At 39.8% G+C, this 22,162-nt stretch overlaps 1 protein-coding gene across 4 annotated transcripts in view; it reads right to left on the bottom strand.

Moving 5' to 3' along the window:
• TRPM6 (transient receptor potential cation channel subfamily M member 6) overlaps positions 1 to 22,162 on the bottom strand; it is a 149,602-nt gene that overhangs the window by 47,393 nt on the left and 80,047 nt on the right. For all 4 annotated transcript variants that reach the window (XR_006654807.2, XM_045191439.2, XM_045191442.2 and 1 more), the window contains 10 exons: positions 20,805 to 20,942; positions 18,504 to 18,605; positions 16,138 to 16,406; positions 14,840 to 15,068; positions 12,901 to 13,053; positions 8,594 to 8,740; positions 6,157 to 6,285; positions 3,771 to 4,022; positions 2,453 to 2,627; positions 1,900 to 2,014 (listed from right to left, as the gene is read on the bottom strand). Coding sequence is in view for 3 of the 4 variants with exons in the window: in XM_045191439.2 (XP_045047374.2) it covers positions 1,900 to 2,014; positions 2,453 to 2,627; positions 3,771 to 4,022; positions 6,157 to 6,285; positions 8,594 to 8,740; positions 12,901 to 13,053; positions 14,840 to 15,068; positions 16,138 to 16,406; positions 18,504 to 18,605; positions 20,805 to 20,942 (1,709 nt within the window). In the remaining variant the exon portion in view is untranslated. The remainder of the gene's footprint in view (positions 1 to 1,899; positions 2,015 to 2,452; positions 2,628 to 3,770; positions 4,023 to 6,156; positions 6,286 to 8,593; positions 8,741 to 12,900; positions 13,054 to 14,839; positions 15,069 to 16,137; positions 16,407 to 18,503; positions 18,606 to 20,804; positions 20,943 to 22,162) is intronic.

Genomic DNA, 22,162 nt, shown 5'->3' with positions numbered 1-22,162 from the left:
CTAAAAACGTGCCGGAAATGCATACATTCTTGGGCCCGACCCCGGATCTATTGAGTTAAAAACTCTAGAGGCGGACGTTACAGCAATTTGTATGCAGGTAGCTACCGGCAAGTCGGAGGACCCCCGGATTACATGCTACTGCCCTTCCAAGTGTGACTGCGGCCTGTCCACCACAGGTGAAGACATTCCGAGTGAATTTCAGGTTCCTGGTGATTGTCAGTATGAAGCAGCTAGACAGGGCCCCTGGGCAAGCAGTCGGATTGCGGCTTTCTCGGGGTGTTTGGTCTTTCACAGGTTCACCTCCAAGTGAGAAAAGTGGACTAGGTGAAGATTTCCCAACCTCTCTTCACACCTGATGTTTTTTGAGAAAAAAAATCTTGTGCCTTTCTCTTAATATTACTTGGTATATCAAAAAAAATAACTATAATAGCTAAACACCAACAAAATTTAAAGTTCATAAAATGTGGGAGCTAGAAGTGATAACAGCTACCACGTAATCTTGTAAAAAGCAGGAAGGTGGGTCACCTCCATGGCATGCAAGTCATTTTTTAGCTATGCATTTTTTTAAGTCATTTTGCCTCCCTCCGGCCTTTATCTTCTCCACTTTCTTTGCTTAGATTCCATGCATTGATTTCCCTTTTCTTATTTTAACAGTGCTTGGGATAAATTCATAAGGAAGAAGAAGTGTCCTTGAGGAGCCTATATTCCAGTAGAGAAGCCAGAGGAGCATTCTGGAATGCTCTGGGAGCGTTCCAGACAGACGGGAAAGCAAATGCAGGCACACCTGTGTTGCTTGAAAAATTACGAGGGGTCTGTGTGCTTGGAGAGAAACTAATTAGGGGAAGAGTAGTGTAATGTGTGATCTGAGAGGTAGAGGGTGAGCCCAATTACATGGGGCCCCCTTGGGCATGGTAGGAACTTCGACTTCCACCAGGAGGGAAATGGGGAACCATTAAAGAACTTAGAGCCGAGGAGTGACATCATCTGATGTATGTTAGTAAAGGGTCATTGTGTTCACAACAGAATACAGGGCCAAAGGCAGAAGCAGAGAAATAAATGAGGAGGCTCTGCGGGAGCAGCGAGGCGGTGAGAGGTGGCTGGATTGGTGATCTATTTGAAGGCAGAGTCAACGGGCATTCCCGACAGTTTGGAGTTAGAAGTACTACAAGGGGTTTGGTTTGATCAAGCGAGAAGATGGAACTTTGACAGACAGACACTTGTGGTCTGTGTCACAGATTTGGGAGACTACAAGTAAAATAAATACATGTTGGGAAAGAGGGGAGATCAAGGATTTGAACCTTTAAAATTTTAGAAATCTATCATATATCTGACTGGCAATGGAAGGGGGCAGTTGGATCTACAGGACTGAAGTTCCAGGGGAAAAATGGGGCTGGAGATATAAGTTAGGATTTGTCAGCATATAAAGCAAACTGACCAAGAGCACCACACAAAGCATAAACAAAAGACAAGCGAGGTCTGGTCCCAGGGGCGTTCCAATGTTAAGGGGTTGAGGGGAAGATGCCCCAGAACAGGAGACTGAGAATAAGTGAAGACTGATGCAGAAGAGAAGACAAAATGAGCTACGCAGGCCGAGACTGAACAAAGGATACCAAGTACTCCTCTACCAGCTGTCAACCTCATCAACTGTTATGTTGCCATGGTTCCAACTATTACTTAATTACAGGGCATGATTTCCTTTCATTCTGCTTTTATTGTACTTTCTATGTATGGTTTTTCTCTTCTAACCGTAGTTTCATGCCCTTATTTTAAACTGTAGTAACAAAATATGGAGCACACAAACACCAAAGGTTACATGCTCAAAATACATGTGAGTTTACTCAAAACACCTGTCCCATTTGGATTGCAACAGAATAACCACATTTAGTTAAAATAACCTACTTGAAGAAAGCGATTAACAGGTTCACCATGATGATATATTGCACAAAGAGGTAGACGGCTTGGAGAAATGGAGTAAGAAAAGAACCAGGAGGACAGGACGGATGGCTTGAACAAACTATGAAAAAAAAAAAGAAAGAATTTAAAAGAATGAGATAAAATGAATCAGTCTGGTGATAATAAGCAAATATTTAGCACATTAACTTAGCAGAATACCATACATTTTTTTAACAATGGGTTTTTTTTAAGATGTTATTTATTTATTTTTAGAGGGGAAGGGAGGAAGAAAGAAAGGGAGACAAACATCAATGTTGGTTGCCCCTCATGTGCCCCACACCAGGGGCCTGGCCCACAACCCGGGCATGTGCCCTAACTGGGAGTTGAACCGGCAACCCTTTGGTTTGTAGGCCAGTGCTTTATCCACTGAGCCACACCAGCCAGGACTAGAATACCATAAATTTTTGAAATTTTTAAGATTCAGATAATTACTTTCCAGATTTTTATTTTACTATCTACAAAAGTTCGATTTCTGCTGCAGATGAAATCTCCTACGCACCATCTATTTCTGATGCGTAGACTTCTCCATACATCATCCAATATGGCTCAAATACAATGTCTCGAGCAAGACTCCAAGACGGGGGCTCCTTCGGCGAGAGGATGGCCTTGCGTGCCACCCCAAAGCTCAGCAGGACTATGGCCATTATGATCACAATGTAGAACATGTTTGCTGTCTGCGAAATAGTACCGCATAACAAGAGTTTTACTGCAGATTGGAAATTTGAAACAATAAAACACTAGCAACCATCCTGATTATACCTGCCAATAATAAGACTGTCTAGTCGTTGACCCCAATACCCTGGTCCCCGCACAGCTGCATTTCCTTGCACTAAACCATTTTGTTTTCCCTGCACACTATGTATCCCTGTCAATGTGGCCTATGGAATAGAATGAATATTCTAACAACAGAGGATCTGTGCTTCTTTTTCTAAGAAGGAATGAAGTATGAATAGCTTGTGAATAACTAGTGTCCAGCTTTTCATCAATCGGACCAGAGGTTAGGAGAAGAAAAAAAATAGGGATACTGAAATCAGTAAAATGGTTCTTTATTCACACAATTATCTTCAAGAACTGATTGGAGTCTGAGAAATGGATTGGGTCAGGCAAAGAATCTGCTGATGACCTCCTGCTACTGAGCACCCTGACAAAGCAGAGATCCCCAAACGAACCAAAAAGAAAAATGCAAAAAGCAGCTATGAAATGATGTTTGTTAAATCCAGTGGTTCCTAACTCCCAAACACTTAGTCTTTGTATTCCGAGTAAGCCTTGTTTTTATAATGCACCATAGAGGATAGCTTATAGAATACAGACCTTTGTGTTACAATTTTAAAGGTTTTTTACATGATTCATTTCACATTTATATGATTCATTTCACTTGCTAAATGTACATCAACTCAACACATGTGTTCACCGTGGCAGACACAATTATTCCATGAGTATTCTGAGCTTCTCTACATTTCTCATTTCTTAGCCTTCCTTCCATGGGGCTGGGGCCATGAGATCTATTCTGGCCAGTGGTCTAGGGAGTGACAGTGACTTCAGTCACTTCCTGCCCATAGCAGTTAAAAGCCATTAGACTTTCTCCATCCCACTCATTCCTTGTCACAGGAGACCTTAGAGGCCACAGGCTGACATCACTATGTCACGAGATGAAAGGATTCAGGATCCCTGAGTCACTAAGTAGAGGACAGCCTCCCCATGGGCCCTCATCAAACTTTGCATTAGGGGAAAACAAATTTAAACTACTGAATGTGAACCATAAAAGCAGGCAGATGCTTTAAAAAGAAGACCAGCGTACACAAGAGGCCTGTACTCACCATCTTTGAAATCATGGTCACATATGGACCTGCATGTTGGTTCACAGCGAGGAAGTCCAGGAGTCGTGAGAACCAGAATATGATGTCAATGCAGTAGATTAGTCTCCCCGCTGTGTGCAGAGGAGTGTCGCCCCACCGGAGGCCGAAACCAACCAAAAACAGGCCAGTAGCCACCGTTTCCATGAGGTTCCAGTACTCACTAATCCATACCTTTACCTTTTGAGTAAACTTTTCAGGTTCGGAACTACAGACCTAAAAGAAGAAAAGAAGGGGGACACGTAAAGCATGAGGTATAATTTTAGAGTCTCATCAATATCACCTTTAATATATCAACTGCTTAATTTAAAGACTAATTTGAAGCCAAATAATAAGGGATTTGGGAGACTTAATATATCTTTGGATAATTATTTAAACAATTCTATAAAAATTTTTTCATGTCATTGTTAGTGCTAGCCAGATATTTGAAACCCCAAACAGGTTTTTTTTATTAAAGTGGTTTTTCTAGTTTTCATTTATCCTAAACTAACACAGGGAAACACCAAGACATTTTAAAACTTAATATTGCAGTGGGTCTATGAGGTCTGTCCAGAAAGCATCCAGTCATGTAATATGAAAAATAGAGACATTTATTGAAGAAGATACAAGAAACATTGTACACACGACAGTTATGCCTCAGTCCCCTTCAAAGTAGGCACCTTGGGACCTCACAATGTTCTCCCAATCCCCATCAGCTGCCGCATCATATTTTCCTGAATTTCATCAACAGTCTGAAATCTCTTCCCTTTCAAAGGTGATTTTAGTTTTGGGAAAAGCCAGAAGTCACAGGGCACCAAATCTGGGCTGTGGGGGAGCTGAGTCACCTGGGAGATTTGGAGTTTTGCCAAAAAAATTCTGCACAAGACGTGATGCGTGAGCAGGCGTGTTGTCACCATGAAGCTGCCAATCATCAGTTGCCCATAGCTGCGGCCTTCTGAATCATCCCAATAGTTTCCGCAAAGGAACGTTCAAGCTTAACGCAGAATCTGATGCAGTTTCATTGCTCTACTCACTCAGTCATTGTGAATGCGGCAGCCACACAGTACACATGCTCACTCAATGGCATCTACCACCCCCACTGACTAGTACAGTGAAGTTGTCATTGTTCACACATACACAGTCCAGTCCACTCTTCTTAGCTGCCAATTACATAGATGTCGTGCAAGCCATTCTCACTATATTAAAAAATGGCTGGATTTTTCCTGGACAGGCCTCGTATATAGCTATAATTTCATTTCTTGAGGTATAACCAAGTACAAAAAAGACTGGTTTGAAACCAAAGAATTCTGTAATCTGGTCACATTAGCTCTAGGAGAGAATCGACGTGTGCAAACGTATACGCACAGAGATACACATACATTGACATCTAAAACAGTGTAAGTCATAACTGTACGTGACTACGTTGTAACTGCATGGGAATATTTTTTAAGCAACTCATTGCAAAGTAAAAACAAAAGCTTTGTCCTACTTCGTTTCTTGGACCACTTGCCCCAGAGGGATTTTTCAGCTTGAATTTTCAAGGGTATTAGCAGAATCTTTCAAAAGCTATAAATAAACTCTTTACCTATTGTATAATTTTGACCACTTATTTGCCATTCTGAGATGAACTGATAATATGTAAGTAATGCTGGGCTATGAAAAATCAATCCTATTTTAAAATCCCATTTCAGCATGGACAGACCTAGAGGGTATTATGCTCAGTGAAACCAGTCAGAGAAGGGCAAATAACGTATGATTTCACGGATATGTGGAATCTGAAGAACAAAATAAACAATCTCACAGAACTGGTCATTGCCAGAGGGAGGGGGCATTGGGAAACTGCACGATAAAGGTGAATGGATTAAAAGGTGAAGGGATTAAGAATGGGTTGTTCCAGAACAATGACAGGAGATGTGAAGTACCTCGTAGGGAATACAGTCAATAATATTGTAATAACTATGTATAGTACTTATCAGGGTGATCATTTAGTAAGTTATATACCTGAAACAAATATTATATTGTATGTTCACTGTAAATTAAAAATAAAAAATCATTTCAAAAAACCCATTTCCTGGAAATCCAAAAGTTGGAAGGTCTAATAAAAATTAGATAGCATCACTCCAGGACTCATAAACACACTAAGATGTCCTTGGAAACAACTGTTTTCAAAGAGCAGCAACCAAGAGAAAGTGTTTGGCAAGGATAAAGGATCACCATCCGAGGTTTTCTCCTCAATACCTTCCCTGCAGCACACAGCTCAGGATCAGCATTGTCCATCTCACCCTCACCCTGGACCCGCCCATTTTCATCACCAGAGCCCAGAACACCTAGCAGAGGTGCGCAGAAGACAGAGGGAGAAGGGATAGCTCACCTCCCTGACTTTCTCAATGGCATTGGTGAAGATGTAAATGATAACGAGCCACTCTTGCACGCTGGGCTGAGGCTGCATCTCCACCAACACAGTGTAAGTGAACAGCATGAGGAATGCCAAATACACCATCTGTGAGGGAGACACACATTCCCTGGACGTGAGCGACGGTCATGACGGAGGAGGCCAAGCAGACAAGGACCGGGCTGAGCAGACACACACATGTAAACTTCAACAAGAAACACGAAAACACGTGTTTAAAACACGTCTTTAGCTCAGCGGGTACTTCGATTGAAGCTTCGCTTAATAACCCCTCTTGCTTGCAAGGGTCATTCGAGTCCTGTGGACGCTCACCAGCCCTTTAAAAACAATAATAATAATAATAATAATAATAAAATTTTTAAAGATATGTTCCCAGAAGTAATAGCTGAGCACACGCATTAAATAGCTGAGCACACGCATTAAAAACTGTGATACATATTACTAAACTGCCCACCAGAGAGGCTTTACCAGTGTCCACGGTCGCCAACAATGCATGAGTTGGTGCAGCCCTTTAAGTAGCTTCAGAGACAATACCCAATGCCAGCTGACCAACACTTGTATTAAAATCCCAGATCAGTAGAGAGAAAAATGGGTGTGAGTGTGAACATGTCTGTTCATCTCACAAGAATATTATTTTTAACTTGGATTCGTATTTCTCACATTTTTTTTGAGCTCCACCTAAGTCTTATCAGTCTTCTAAGTTTAGTTCTGCATAGGGAATGGCTGAAACCACTTCTGAATGTACTGTCTATGAGTGAAGGAGCTGTAGAAGAAAAGCATAAGAAAATTAAGGTAATGTCTATTAATTCTATACTTCCCTAGGTCCACGTCTCAATGTCTGAGTGCACTCGATGGCCCCTTAGCGACATAAGCTAATAAGTTTGTTCTATCAAGCGGTGATTTTTTATACTTTTGTCATTGTTTCATGGTGGGCAGACACTAAAGCACTGTTGAGACTGGTGGTATTGCTTCTCTTTTTATTTTTTCAAATTCTTTAAAAAGGATCTGGAAATGTTTACATTTTTGCTTTTTCATCACAACACTTATAAGAAGACACTGTTTCCATAAAGCACACACCCCATAACCTAGCGGAGACTAAAATCCCTGTGCTCACCATCTGTTTGGGGGCAGGTCTGGCTGGCTTATTTGTTCAATTTCTTAGGAATTTTTGTTGTTGTTCTGTTCGTTTACCTTTCCTCCTGTCTCTGTGAGTCCATAACTTGTAAATTTCTATGGAAAGAAATACTTGAATACTCTTCCCAATGATGTGATTATGGTTAAAATTCTTGAGCTACTATAAGAGTTTCTGGAACATTTTATTACATATTCATAAAATGGTAAAATATCATTTGAAAGAAGATTTGACTGTTGAAAACAGGTGAAAGTTATTTAGAGCTATATACTTATTCAGTAAGTATATAAAATCAGTGTGTAGTTGACAAGTAAATATTTTGAAATATAACACATTCAGATAAATATCCTCTGAGAGTCACAATTCAAATGTTTTTAAAAACACAAAATCTTGCCCTGGCCAGGTAGGTGGCTCAGCTGGTTGGAGTGCCATCCCACACACCAAAAGGTTGCGGGTTTGGTGCTGGATCCAGGCACATACATAGGTTGCAGGTATGACCGGGGAGCCAACCCATCGATGTTTCTCTCTCACGTCAATGTCTCTCTCCCTCTCTTCCTCCCTCCTTCCCTCTCTCTAAAATCAGTAAACATATCCTTGAGTAACAGCCATTAAAAAAATAATAAAAGAGAAGAAAAAATACAAAATCTTAGCCATGAGCAATTTAAGTATAAACATTAGAAAAATAATGTTATTCAATAAAAGTGAAAAGCACTCTACACATTTAAAGTATACTTCATGCTTTCTCTGTATCTCTACTACCCATAACAGATTTAGTATTTGTTCATATTATTAAATTTCCACAATTTTTATTGTGCTCTATATATTTATAAACATATACCTTGAAAACAAAAATAACACTTGCATTTTGGGGCTGTATTACACATTATTCCCACAAAGAAAAAAATCGACTAAACTGCTAAGTTTTTTGTCCAAAAAGAAAAAAGAATCCGCCCCATCATTTAATTCTACAACCACTGTTGTTCATTTCATTGTGTCGCCAAGCTCCCTGAGGCTCAGTCCCAGCTTGCTAAGAGAAAGCACTCAAAAAAGAATAAAATGCTTGTTCTTTCTCTCCCAAATTTGGAGGTGAGTAAAGGTCTAACCCTTACTCACCTCCCTCTGGTCTTCTTTCCTACCTCCTTAGTCATTACCCCATTTTTTAACTGCAATTCTACATTTTACCAGAAGTTGGCAAATCATGCATATTATCATTATCAATGTTGTCCTTAGCTATTAACCATCTTAAATTGTTACAGTGAAACTAACCGTATAAAACCAAAACTTGACGATTGGGGCACTGTAGAACTCATAGACCTTACTGGTCAGTGGCAGGATCTGAGGACCACTCCTTAAAACAAAGTGCTGATTTTCATCCAGTTTCTCATCGGGGCCCCTTTCCGTATCACAGACTTTCTGTAAAATAGACAATTTATTGTCAGGGGCTTAACTAAAGCATTGACATAAGCAAATACCCCCCAAATATAACAAACATATAGAATAAATACATTAGAAATTAATTGGGTGCCCACCCACCAAATTATAATCTTATTCTTTAAAGGAAAAATACTACATGTACTATATAAATCTCTGACAAGGTTTGACAGGGTATTCCTGAAAAGCAGGCTGAGTCTCTGGTAATCAAACCTACTCACACTAAGGGTAGTACCAAAGATTTTTAAACGGTCCCTGTTCCTCTTCTATTCATCTCCTTTACCAGTATTGGGAACCTAAGGATTTCATAAAATCCCCATGCACCAGTAAACAATGCTATTGATATTTCCCTGACATAGCAGGACAAGATGGACGCAGTGATAATGCATCTCCCCCAACTCGTAGGAGAGCTGGGCACAGCATTAGTTTCAGGATCCTGGCTGCAAGAGCTTCTCCGCTCATTCACACCAGAGGTTGTTCACCCGAAGCTCACGGACTCTGGGCTTCTGGAGTTCCTTAAACATCCTGTGAGCATATGCAAGGTTCTGTGTTGTATGTGTATTTTTCTAGAGAAAGCATCAGATCTTCCATCAGTTTCTCAAAAGTTGTGTGTCAGCTCAAAGGGATTAACCCTTACAGATGATAAGCAATGAGTATCTGTGTGGCAGAGAAGTGGTGGCGTGAATGTGACTACACAGGTGTCCGCACAGAAGAGACTTTAGAAAGAGGGAGGGAAAGAAATGAAAACTGCATGGTGGTGACCAGAGGAAGGGAGTGGGGTGTTGGTAAAGCATAAAGGGGGCCAGTTATATGATGGGAGATAGTTTGACTTTGGGTGACGGGCACACGATGCAATATACAGATCATGAATCATAGAGATGTACACCTGAAATCTGTAGGACCCCAGTGTCACCCCAGTAGATTTAATTTTTTAAAAAGTCAGACAAACAACAAAACAGGTCATATTCCTTAACAACACAGAATCAAATAAGTTTATCTGGGTAATAAGTATATTATCAAACCTCTACCAATTCTTCACAGCATGTGTACAAAATCATTCAAAGTACCAATAGAATAATATCTGCTAAGAACAAAAGAAAAGAAAAAAGGCACCTGTAGCCTGGTTGCTTTTGAGAAGAGGAAACTTAGAAATGGTGAAAAAGAAGGCAACAAGATTTCACCCCATTTTATAGTTTTGTGTGGTTTTAATTTTTAAGCAGGAAATGCATTACTTTTGTGATTTTTTTTTAATTAAATAAGAAGAAAGAAGTGTTCTCAGACTCGTATATTTCTTCAACTCATCCACAAAAGCTCTCTCTGAAATGTCAGACCCATAAGACTTTTCAAGCCAAGAAATAAACCAAGTTTTGTTTGTTGTCCATATAATTGTAGGAAAATGCAATTTTTGAAGCCTCGAGCATCTAGATGGGTTAGGTCAGTGGCTGGTGTGAATGGCACTCACATCACATGGGAAGCAGAATTGGGGTTGTGACTCAGAAGTGTAGGAAGGGACCTGGTTCCTGACAGGTTTGAACCAGCCACAGTTAAAATGGCTTAGAATGCATTACGAAGTCATCATTTACTATGATTTTAATGACATTAATACCACTGCAGAAAGACTCCAGAATGCAATTTAAGTAATGACCTGTTATTAAATAATTTACCTTACTATTTTTTAAAGGTTTATTGTATCCTCATTCAAGAGAGAAGTGAAGAGAGAGAGAGGGAAAAACAGTGATGTGAGAAACGCAGATCAACTGCTTCCTACACACAACCCCACTGGGGATCGAGCTGGCAACGTGGGCACGGGCCCTGACCGTCAATCAAACTGGTGTCCTCTAGCTTACAGGGAGACACTCCAACCAGCGGAGCCATCCCCAGCCAGGGCTCCCTTATTATTTTTTATAGGGGTGTTTCGTTAGGTCCTTAACTATTCTTAGCATTTTGGTGTGGATTGTAAAGTGTTCATTGATCTTAACTCTGAGTTGAATTCAGAGACATCAGCTCCCATGATGAACGAAATATGGGAATATAAATTTAATTCAGGATTTTTTTCCTCTTAGAATAAGGTAAACACAAATATATTTTTCTGAGCTTTTATTCTACTCCAATCTCTCTCTCTCTCTCCCTCTCTCTCTTCCCTCCCTTCCCCTCTCCTCCTCTTTTTGTCTCTCAAACAGAAATCTGATACCAGCAGGCCCAGCCCACAGAAAAAAATTATAACTATAATAATCAGCTCTACTACAATTCACATCTATTTTCCATTATATTACTGTCACTATTTCCACTTAATGATACTCTGATAAAAATATATTATTCAACTTTTTAAAGTACTGTTATTGTGACTTAGCAATATGTCCAAGACTAAGCTCATCTCTCCCCTTTGAAACCTGCTCTTTTCCCAGTCATCCCTGTGTCTTTTTAAAGACAGTCTTATTTTAACCATCAATTCCTCAATCATATTTGCTGTTTCCCTCCTGCCCATGTGCCATATTCAAGCCCTATTTGGCTCTTCACATAAAATCTGTCTTTTCTTCTCCATGCCCATTGGATAAAACCCCTATTACTTCTCACCTGGATGGTTAGTTACACTAGCCTATTCTCTCCCTTCTTCCAGCGGTCTTCCTGCTACCTCATCCTATACACTTGAGGAAGAATAATTTTCCTAATGGTCAGGTCACCTTGCTTCTCTGGTCATATATGTTCACTGGTTCACCATTACCTACAGAATAAAAACCATGTTCCTTCATAGGATATACAAGAGTCTCCACGATCTAGCCTCACTCTATTTTCCCAGCCGCACCTGCAAATATTCCTTCTTTGTTCCACGTCCACTAGAACCTGGCTCTAGCCATGCCATACAACTCAGGATTCCTTGTATAAGCCTTGCATGTCCTGCCTCCGGGGCCTCTACATACCATCTTCCATACAACTCAGGATGCGTTGTATAAGCCTTGCATGTCCTGCCTCTGGGCCCCTACTTACCAGTTTCTTTCCCACTGAAATGCTATGTTCCTTTTCCATACCCTCAAGTCACAGTTCAACTGCCACCTCAATCATGAAGCAGTCTCCAATCCCTAACCTTCACCTACTGATCCCCAGTGAGAAGGCTTCTCTTCTTCCCCTAGTGAATCCATTCTGCCATCTTGCTATAATTTTTTTGTGAGAAAGCTCACATCATCAAAAGTCATGCTTTCAAGCAGCTGGCAACTAGAAAGATTTTATTTTCTCATGGCAAAGTTATTTTGCCTTTGGAACTACCATGCTTAGGCAAGGAAGGAAGGGAGGGAGAGAGGAGGATGGGAAAAACAAGGGGAGGGAAGGTAGGAGGGAAGCAAGGAAGGGAAGGAGGGGAGAGGAGAGAAACACACACATACCCAAACAGGCATGACAGTCAAAACATCTAATTGATCTGACCAAGGCATTAACCAATCACAAATTTATAATCAACCGTTTTCCATTTCATATTTATCTACTATTTTTTAATGTTACAACAAATACCCCCTAAGTAAAAAAGCATGTCAGACCAAGATGCCAGCTAAAGATGCCTCATTAAAGGATTAAGTACCAGAGGAGATGTTTCTACCACCTCGCAGTAAATGATAATTTTATAAGCAATGATACACATTGAGAAATAAAAATAAAATATATACCCACAGACAGCACACTAGAGACTCTGCAGTGAAAATGGGTTGAAAGAGAAATAGCTGAAGTTACGCAGGAAAGAGTATACACCTGGGAACTCAAGTAAAACTATTCAGCCACAAAATATTAAAAAAATGAAAAAAAATTTGGAGTAGAACAGTAAAGATTGATGCAAATTCTAAACCGGCAACTTTATAATTAAAGATTTTTAAGGATATGAGGCATTGCTCATTGTAGTTTTGCAGAAATATTTACTCTGGTAGTCACAAAGCAACATGAAAAGTTAAGCACCTGTCAAGACATAATAAAGTCTGTGATTTGTGCTTTGGGGCACAAAAGGGATAGTTTGCTTAACCATACATAGGGGTTAATTAGGAGTATCACATATGCCATACTTGACCGTTCTAGAATGGGCTTGCGATTGCCGAGTAAATAAACTCTGTGTGTGTGTGCATTTGGTCGCAGTCAATACCCAGTTACTGCAGTATGGCACTGACCGTACAAGCATTTTCTCTGGCACTGCTGGGGTTCTGGTCACCACTAGACCACGTGAACTGGAAGTCCTGGGATTGGGGGACGTGTGACATCTCCGCTTTGCTTTTAAATTCCAGCGTCAAAATGGTGGGAGGTAAAAGAATACTTATGATGATCTTTAAAAGGAAACAAAGCAAGATACATAGTAGGGGTTAAACAAGTTACAGTATTATTCAAATAGTAAAATTAAGGTTTCTGTGCATATAAAATGTCAGGCCCATCACCAATTCAACCGACACCCTGATTCTATAAACACTTTTTAACGCATTGATTCCAATTCTAGAAGCATCTGCCTCAGAAACACTCATGAACACAAGCACATGTGGATAGGGGTGTTTGTTGCAGGGTTATTTGTCATAAGAAGAAAGTGGTGTCAACACAAATGTACACATGTAGAGGAATAACTGGCGTGGGACAACCTAACAGTGACATACCATACAACCATCAAAAAAACAAAAGTATCCTGGCTGCAGAGCTCAGGTGCTTAGGGTCATCCTGGTACAGCAAGGCTGTGGGTTCAATCCCCAGTCAGGGCACATACTAGAAGCAACCAATGAATGCATAAATGAGTGAAACAACAAATCGATCTTTCTCTCTGTCTCTCTCTCTCTCTCTCAAATAAATAAATAAATATTTTTAAAAGACAAACACAATTTTAACTATGATGGAGAGATATCCAAGTTATATTAAGTGGGGGAAAAAGCTAATTATAGGAAAACATAGCATGACCCAATTTTTGTAAAAAAGTAAAAAGAGAAAAATTGATATGCATACACACATTTTAACATCTTAAAATACATAGATAATATTCCCCCCACATCCATGGTTTTACTTTCTATGGTTTCAGTTGCCCACAGTCAACCACTGTCCAAAAATATCAAATGGAAAATTCCAGAAATAAACAATTCATAAGTTTTAAATTGCACACCATCTCGAGTAGTGGAATGAAATCACACAACATCCCACTCTGTCCCACCAGGGACGTGGGTCATCCCTTTGTCCACACAGAGGAACTATGTGGAATAATTTATGACTGATTTTTCTCTTATTTCTGAAATCTCATTAGTAGAATTAAAATGTGCGAGCTCTTTTACATATTTTATGTCTCATACCTTTTATTTCTTTGTTTTCTATAGTATATCCCCCAAAAGTGTTGTCATTTTACTTGGGAAACATTATATTTTTAACAACTCTAAAAAGAATAAACCCCAAATATACAAGTTTTATGCAGTTCGTAAAGATTAGGTGTTATCCCTTTTCCAGTTTCATAAGCACACGCACTCCTCAAGCTTAACCACAACGTGATGTTGTAGACTTAGGTTTAATGTCTAAGTTTAATGCCATTGGCAGTTACTAAACTACTCTTGATAATTCAAGATGAGAGGTGAGGCTAAACTGTAATGGAATAGAAGAATTTGGAGATAGCGGTGTAAACAATTGTATTTGAGGGCAGCTTTATAAAACAGCAATTTACTCCCTGAAACGTGACACTGAACGAACAGAATAATAGTAATGGCTGACTTTATTTCCTTTATTATCGGTTAGTACTCTTAAAATGAGGAAAATTTCACTTACAAAATCTCTTTTACTTCTGTCATAATGATCAGGGACAAGTTTACTACTAACAAAATGTTGCGTGTGTTTAACGTCTTGCAGCAAACTTCACAAGTTCGCCTTTGTGAAGGACAGAGCTGCTACAATTCCCCACTCTGTAAAAGAAGCTGTGGCCATGGGAGGTGAAGTAGTTGTCAGGTCCCCCTGGAGAGCTCCCAGCTCATCTGCGAGAATCAAAGATACAAACTGTTTTTCTGAAGATACCCTCTGGAACAAGGGGAAAATGAGCTCAAGAGTACAGCCCTTCAGACTAAACTAAGATGAAACTCTAAAAAGCAAGTAAAGTACCTTTAACCAAGAGTTCTTCCTCATTTTCAGGCGCCCCATCCACATGTCTGTCAGCAGCATCTGGGTGCACGTGTGCGAAACAAAGGGCCGCAACCCCCCAGACACAGCCAGTTTCAAACAGGTGGAATTGCTCCAGTTCTTGAGTTCGTAGGTCAGCAGCTTCATGGCCATTCTCTCATTCTGCTTGAATGCCTTCTCCAGCACGTCCAGGGCAAGCTGGCCAAACTGTCTGCGGTGACCCGGGGTGAGCAGGGAACACAAACACAGGTGAGAGCCCCAGACACATTCACAAAGATTACACACGAGACTCAGAAAAAGACCAACACAAAAGAGCAAACAGCAGCTTCATGTTTGCAGAAGCCACTTTAGAGGGATTGCTGCTCGGGAAATGAATTGCTGTCCCTTTCCTGAAGAAATGGGGGGAGGGGGCAGGCAGTGGCTTACTCACACTGTGGCAGGTGGAATCTGGTTTACACCAGGAGCGTCTGAGCTACAAGTGGGGAGAAGGCTCTTCACCCCACAAAACAGGCTCTGTATAGCTTGGTTTGGGGCTCCCTAATAAGACCTCCTACAGAATTTTTTATAGAAAATACTGTTCAAACTGACTGGTAATTAAAGGATATTGTGTAACTCCTTTTTTAAAAAGATTTTATAAAATACATAGACGACTTAAGGAAGAAGTCAGACCTGGAGACATTTTCTGGAGTTTTCTGGGGGGTTGTTCCCTCTAAAAAGTAGTTGCTGTCATTCTCTAGAACTTTTTTAATCAAAATTATAAATTTGTTTCTATTAACTCCCGCTTCTCTTTTTTCCTCACTATTATGACACTTTCATAATCAAAAAATCGAAGACATTTCTAACTTTTCTATCTCGCTCTGGTTTTTTAATACATAATAAATTTATTTGTTTTTCTACTTGAGAGATACTTGAAGTAAACCACAAGTTTTAATTTAACTTAGGATCAAAGAGTTTGAGAGTTGGGAGAGACTTTCAAAATCATTAACTGAACATTTGGCAGCAAAGAAACTGAGGTCCCAAAACCTAGTCAACTCACTTGCCCAGTTAGTGAATGGCTGGCCTAGGACCAGAACCCAAGCCCCCTGACTGGAAGGCTATCTCCCTTCCCTTTATTCCCAAAGCTCCTTAAAAATCCTGAAGAACTTTATTTATAGGAGAGTGCAAGGAACGCCTGGCAACAGGTCCGCTCATCCCACAAGTTCTAAGGTGAGGGAGATGAAATTGTCTAAGCATTCTGAGAACCGTCGATGTTTAGCATGTAATGAAGGGAGAACTCCTACTTTGAGTAATTTTTCATCTCTTCCGAGGCATCGTCCACCATGTTGCTCTGCTTGGCCTCACGGGCCATGGCTCGGTAGAGAATACAAGCAATCACCGCCTTAACCGTGGTCTCCTCTCCATGCTGCCAAAAGAACATGGCCATCTTCTGCCGTTTCATTAGCACGGCCCACACCAGCAGGTCGTTGTAAGGGTAAATAAAGCCAGAATCATCTGATATACGTTGTTCTTTTGACTTCTTCCTTGATTTATGAAGGACTGCAGACTTTTCCTGTTGGGAAATAAAACAGAAGTGGTTTCCAAATACTCAGATACGTGATGTTCTAGCTAATGAAACACATCAGCTATCGTAGGGATGGAAATAATAATAAAACTTTAGATTCCACGTATAAGTGAAATCATGTGGTATTCTAAAAACCAGTATAAACAAACAAAATACAGAACCACAGAAATGGAGATCACATGGAGGGTTATCAATAGGGGATTGGGAGGGGGAGAGAGGGGGGAAGGGTACAGAGAATAAGTAGCATAGATGATAGGTGGAAAATAGACAGGGGGAGGGTAAGAATAGTGTAGGAAATGTAGAAGCCAAAGAACTTATAAGTATGACCCATGGACATGAACTATAGGGGGGGAATGTGGGAGGGAGGGGGTGGGCAGGATGGAGTTGTGTGAAGGGGTGGAAATGGGACAACTGTAATAGCATAATCAATAAATACATTAAAAAAAAAAAACCCAGAAACAGACTCGCAGACACAGAGAACGGACTGATGGCTGCCAGCGGGGAGGGGGTGTGGGGGGCTGGGTGAAAGAGGTGAAGGGACGGAGAAGTACCGATTGGCAGTCACAAAACAGTCACAGGGATGTGAAGTACAGCGTAGTGAATCTAGCCAGTAACACTGTGACAACTATGCACAGTGCCAGGGAGATACTGGAAAAATCGGGGGGAATATTTTGTCAAGTGTTTGTCTAACCACTATGCTGTGTGCTTGAAACTAATACAAAGTGATATTGAATGTAAACTGTAATTTAAACACATAAATATCAGGACCAGCTAAAAATAATAGAACTTTAGAAACCAGAAACCAAAACTTTGGCATTTTAAGGTAATCTACTTCTTGTTGTATCTAATAGTTCCAGAGTCCCTAACCTGAGCTATGCTAAGTTCATTTAGTTCAACTTAAAACACTACACATTTGAAATAGAGCCACTAACTATACAACAACTCTTAATTTCCCAAGGAAATGGGTTGAAATAACATAGTGGATAAATGACAACTATTAAAAAAAAAACCCTCTAACCTCACCTTACAAATAGATTCATTAACCACTTAGAAAAATGTCACTAGTGTTGTCAACATGCATCCAAATAGGCTGGTTTTAAGTTTCCTTTCTTTATTCTGATTACATTCCTCCAGTGGTGGTAATGGGTAATGATGAAATACTCTTCTCCACCTGAAAACGCACCCTCTACTGCTCATCGCAGATGCGACTCTCTAACCCCCACGTCCTTCCCTAACACTGTGTATGAGTCTCAACTGCAATACCCATCCTACTGCACTATGGTTAATTTGAGGGTATTTTATAAAATATCTTTTCCTTCTAGGAGCTATGGAAAGCAAACGTCTTTCAGGCAACATAGGAACCAATTATACAAACACTCCTGAGCAAAGTATTCGTCCCCAGAGGCAAGTGGGGCTGAGGTCACATGGGAAGAGGGGGGATAACAATAATGTGCACACATGTGCACACACATTATCATTGTCATACCATAATATTACGCTAAACTTAATTTCAAGAAGTCATCAAAGGGAAGAAATAAGATGCATAAGGACAATCTGAGGGAGAACTAAAGGAGAATAAGAAAGTAGTCACATCTAATCAGGCTCAGGGAGAGGGGAGGGAGTTTTGGGGTTGGGTTAATGGTTACGTTTTTCATGCTGTCCCATAAACTGACTGCTGGAGTCACCATGTGGACCAGGTGGCAGTTGGCCCAAGGAAGGCCGGATGAAGTGTCAACCCCAGTATTATTCAGGTCCCGGTGCTCGGTCCTCATTGGACCAATGACATTTTGCTCATTGTTTCAGGACAGCCGTGTTATGCTTTTGATTTGCACCATCTGTTTATGGCACCTGTAAGTGGTCCCTCTATTTGTGCCTCCATTTCTCCAATTTTTTTTAATTGATGTTCCAATACAGTTGTCTCCGTTTTCCCACCACCACTTTCCCTCCGCCCCACCCACGGCAACCTCCCACCTTCAATCCCACTTCCCCTTGGCTTACCCAAACCGTTTCTCCAATTTTAAATGAAGAAGTGATCTCAGTATGCAAGAACTTTTTTTTTTCAAATCTAAAAATAAGTGGTGGTACCTTGAGTTTGTAAGGCTGGGCAGTTCTGATGAACTGGGAGTGCAGTGTGCTTTCCACAGATTCTTTTCTATTTTCTGAGCCACATCTCTGGGGAAGAGGGGGCTGGGAAAGGGTTTGAACAAAGCTGGTCACTCTCTGGCATATACTGAATATTATTTTATTTTTAAAATAAAACAAAAAGAGAAAAGGAATATTATAGTGGTAACATTGAACATTTTATGTCTAGACAGTAATGAAAACCAAATATAATATTGTGTCCTACCAAATATCCCATGGTTGTCTAATTCATGATTAGGAATTAATCATTAATCGAATTAATTACTCACTGACCCAAAAAGAGCCCCTCATGATATTCTTCTTGTTAATGGCACTGTTATTTCCTAACACTTTAGAAAAGGTGTTCTTTTCTTCCCAATTACACATCCACATTCCTTCTCTATGTGGAAATTCCATTAGAAATCAATGATGTTCCATACCTGGAACAAGCTCAGAAGAGGCAATAAAGATACATAGTTCTGATAAGAAAAATTTCCCATTCACAAACAGCTCCAAGGTTAAGGTTAAGTTAGAAAGTTATGGAATTTTTCCACGTGTTATGTAATATCGCCCTTCGGAATCCAGTGGCTAGGCATAACAACATAACTCATTGCTAATCAGCGTGAAGCTTTCATCAATGAGAAAGAAAAACAAAAGCATTCGTAAAGGGACTAGAATAAAAATTTATGATACAAATCATAGGCTTTGAACAATTTTATCTATTTTTTAGTTTATGTTTTATGGATATAAATTAGACATACATGCGACGTGGTCAAGACTTTTTAAAGATAATACTTAAATTATTATGGTGATAGAGAATTAATAGTATCATTAGTAACAGTCATAATGATTACTATTATTAACAGTTACTCTATATCCTCTGGGAAAAAAACAGAAATATGGGCTTTTCAGATTTATTTATTTAGTCCTCTTGATACACTTTAAAAAGGAGTATTATCACTGTCATCTCATAGATGAGGGAACTGACACACAGAGAGGTTACGTTTCTGGCTCAGGATCACACAACTACTAATGAGCAAACGAAGCTTCAGTTCCACATCTCCAACTCCAAACCATGTATTTGTAACTCTATGATTTAATTTACTAGGCAACACAATGAACTCCGTACTTCTTCACTAGAAAATACTCAGAAATGGGCAATTTCCTGCTCTGTTTTAGAAAGGGCACCATGCCACGCGCCCAGCCTGCTGCCCCCAGACGGCACCGAGACCATGGTCAGTCCTTATACCTGCCCCTGGTACCCACACAGCCAGGTGTAGTCTGTTTAAATGAAGAAGGTGACACCTCAAGCGTGTCTCTATGCCTTTGAAATTTCAATAGAGAACCTTTTCTCTGTGCAATTTGGGTTTCTTTTTGTTTTGTTATTTCATTTCCTAAAGTCAAGTTGGGCTTCCACTTCACCTAATTCTTTCTAAATAAATGTCAAAAATAGCTTGATATTCTGGACTCTTCATGTGATCGTACCCCCAAACTACCTTCCCAGTCTCTATCCCTCATAACCTCCTGGCACTTCTCCCACGACAAAGGTCTCCTTGCCTCGTGCCTGCAAAAACACACCCCGACGTCCGCAGCTTTGTGCTTCTCTTCATTGCTTCTGTTTTTCCCTCAACCCAAAATGCTCAGCCTGCCTCTCTAACACTTCATCCTTTAATAGCAATCAGTCTCTTCGGTTTGCTGACCCATGAAGGCACTTGTAAGAAAGAATGTTTTCTCTGTTAGCCAATTAACCAGTCTGACTCTACATTCCCAGACTTTTAAAACTATGACGAAAAATAAAATGGGTAAACCGTGTATTTTTAAGTACATTCTGCATGCACCTTTCAATATAATCCCCATACTTGTCCCAAATTTGTCATTCTAGACTATGGACTACTATGAGTTTATAGAGCTAAACCTATGAAGTTTTAGAGTTCTGTATTTTCAAAAGAAGAAGGAAGGAAAGAACTGGTCATCTCTCCCCATAACCTTTCTCTTCACATTACATCTATGTCAATATAGTATATGTTATATTATGTTTCTTATTATGGCTAGTTATTCATAAATCTGTTTCCTCTTTGAGTTTCTACACTCCTAACCTTTATGTCCATCCCAGGCCAGAGTGCTAGCACAGAGAAAACACAAAAAACATTGATAAATAGAATGTTCATTTTAGAAGTATTCCCATCTGAACTTCCCAAACCACTTTTTAAAAAGTATTATTATTAGTTATCCTTATTTTACTAGAGTACTTTTAAATTGTGCTACCTTATGTTTTCTGTAGAGATTGTAGAAGGCTCTGAAATTTTTTCTAGTGTAGCTGCTGCGATACGCTCCACCAATGAGGTACTCTATTACCAATCCAATGTCAATTAGTGTTATTCGGTAGCCTGAAAGAAGGGTATGCTGAAACAAAAACATGTGATCAATTATAACTTTCAGATGTTTTTTTACCGCTTTTCCCATGCCATTAGAACATAACCAAATCAACTGCAAAGAGGCGGACTCATACTTTTCAATCATCTTTACAAACCGATCAACTAATATGGCCAGCTACTGATTCAAACTGCTTGTTCATGTGGGAAAGGATACTTACCTTTAATATGGTTTTAGTTTTATAGACATTGAATGTCTGATGTCTGCTTATATCTGCTTATTCACTCTTTTCTCTCTCATGCATACACATTCTTTAGAATAAAATACATTTAAATATGGTATAAAAATTGTCTTTAACTGGAAATAGCTAGTACAACAGAAGTAATATTACTGAAAGGTACACCGAATGTATGCAATTGAAAATTAACATCGTGCTAAATAACCCACCTCTCTCTTTAGGGAAATGGCTGCAACACCTTGCACTGTGATGACAACATCATACATAAAACAAGAATATGGAAAGTAGAATAGAAATAAAGAACACAGAATGGCAGAACCAAACGAGATGTCAAAACATAAGGTTGTGTCAAGACTAATTGTTATGGCTGGTGGGAGAGCTGAGCAGCAGATTTCCAAGTACATGGATCTTAGTCTAAATGAAAATCATTTTGGCCCCTGAACATTTTTAAAGGCACACGGACCACTGAACAAGATCTCTGTGAATAACATTAATGAAGCTTTGAACAAGAAATAAGTGATATATATGTATATATGTAAGCGTGTAAATTTTCTTTTCAGTCATAATTTACTTTTTTCAAGAAATAATAAAATTATGCTCCTTTTTGCTGCTAGTTAATAGCCTATTTAACCTTTTTCATTCCTTTTTCTTCAGTTTACTGTGATAGAATCAGAGTTTAAGGAAATAATATAAAGAAAATCGTTTTGATCTATCATAAATGAGTGCAAATTAAATTTACATTGTCACTTTGCTTACTACTAATTTGCCAACTAAATGTCTTCGTCCGCAGTCCCTTCACTCTGGCTGTGCCACCACGCCCACATAACCAGAAAGCCTGTACTCTCTGCATCAAGATATTAGATAAGATAAATGAGGAAAGAAGTGTTCTTTTTTCTCTGTTTAGAGTTTAATTTATTTATTATTAGAGAGAGGGGAAGGGAGGGAGAAAAGGCGTGAGAGAAACATCAGTGTGTGCTTGCCTCCCACACGCCCCCCACTGGGGACCTGGCCT

The sequence above is a fragment of the Desmodus rotundus genome, chromosome 1 (assembly GCF_022682495.2).
Source record: "Desmodus rotundus isolate HL8 chromosome 1, HLdesRot8A.1, whole genome shotgun sequence".
Taxonomy (NCBI): domain Eukaryota; kingdom Metazoa; phylum Chordata; class Mammalia; order Chiroptera; family Phyllostomidae; genus Desmodus; species Desmodus rotundus.
This window is presented reverse-complemented; position numbering and strand designations above follow the sequence as displayed.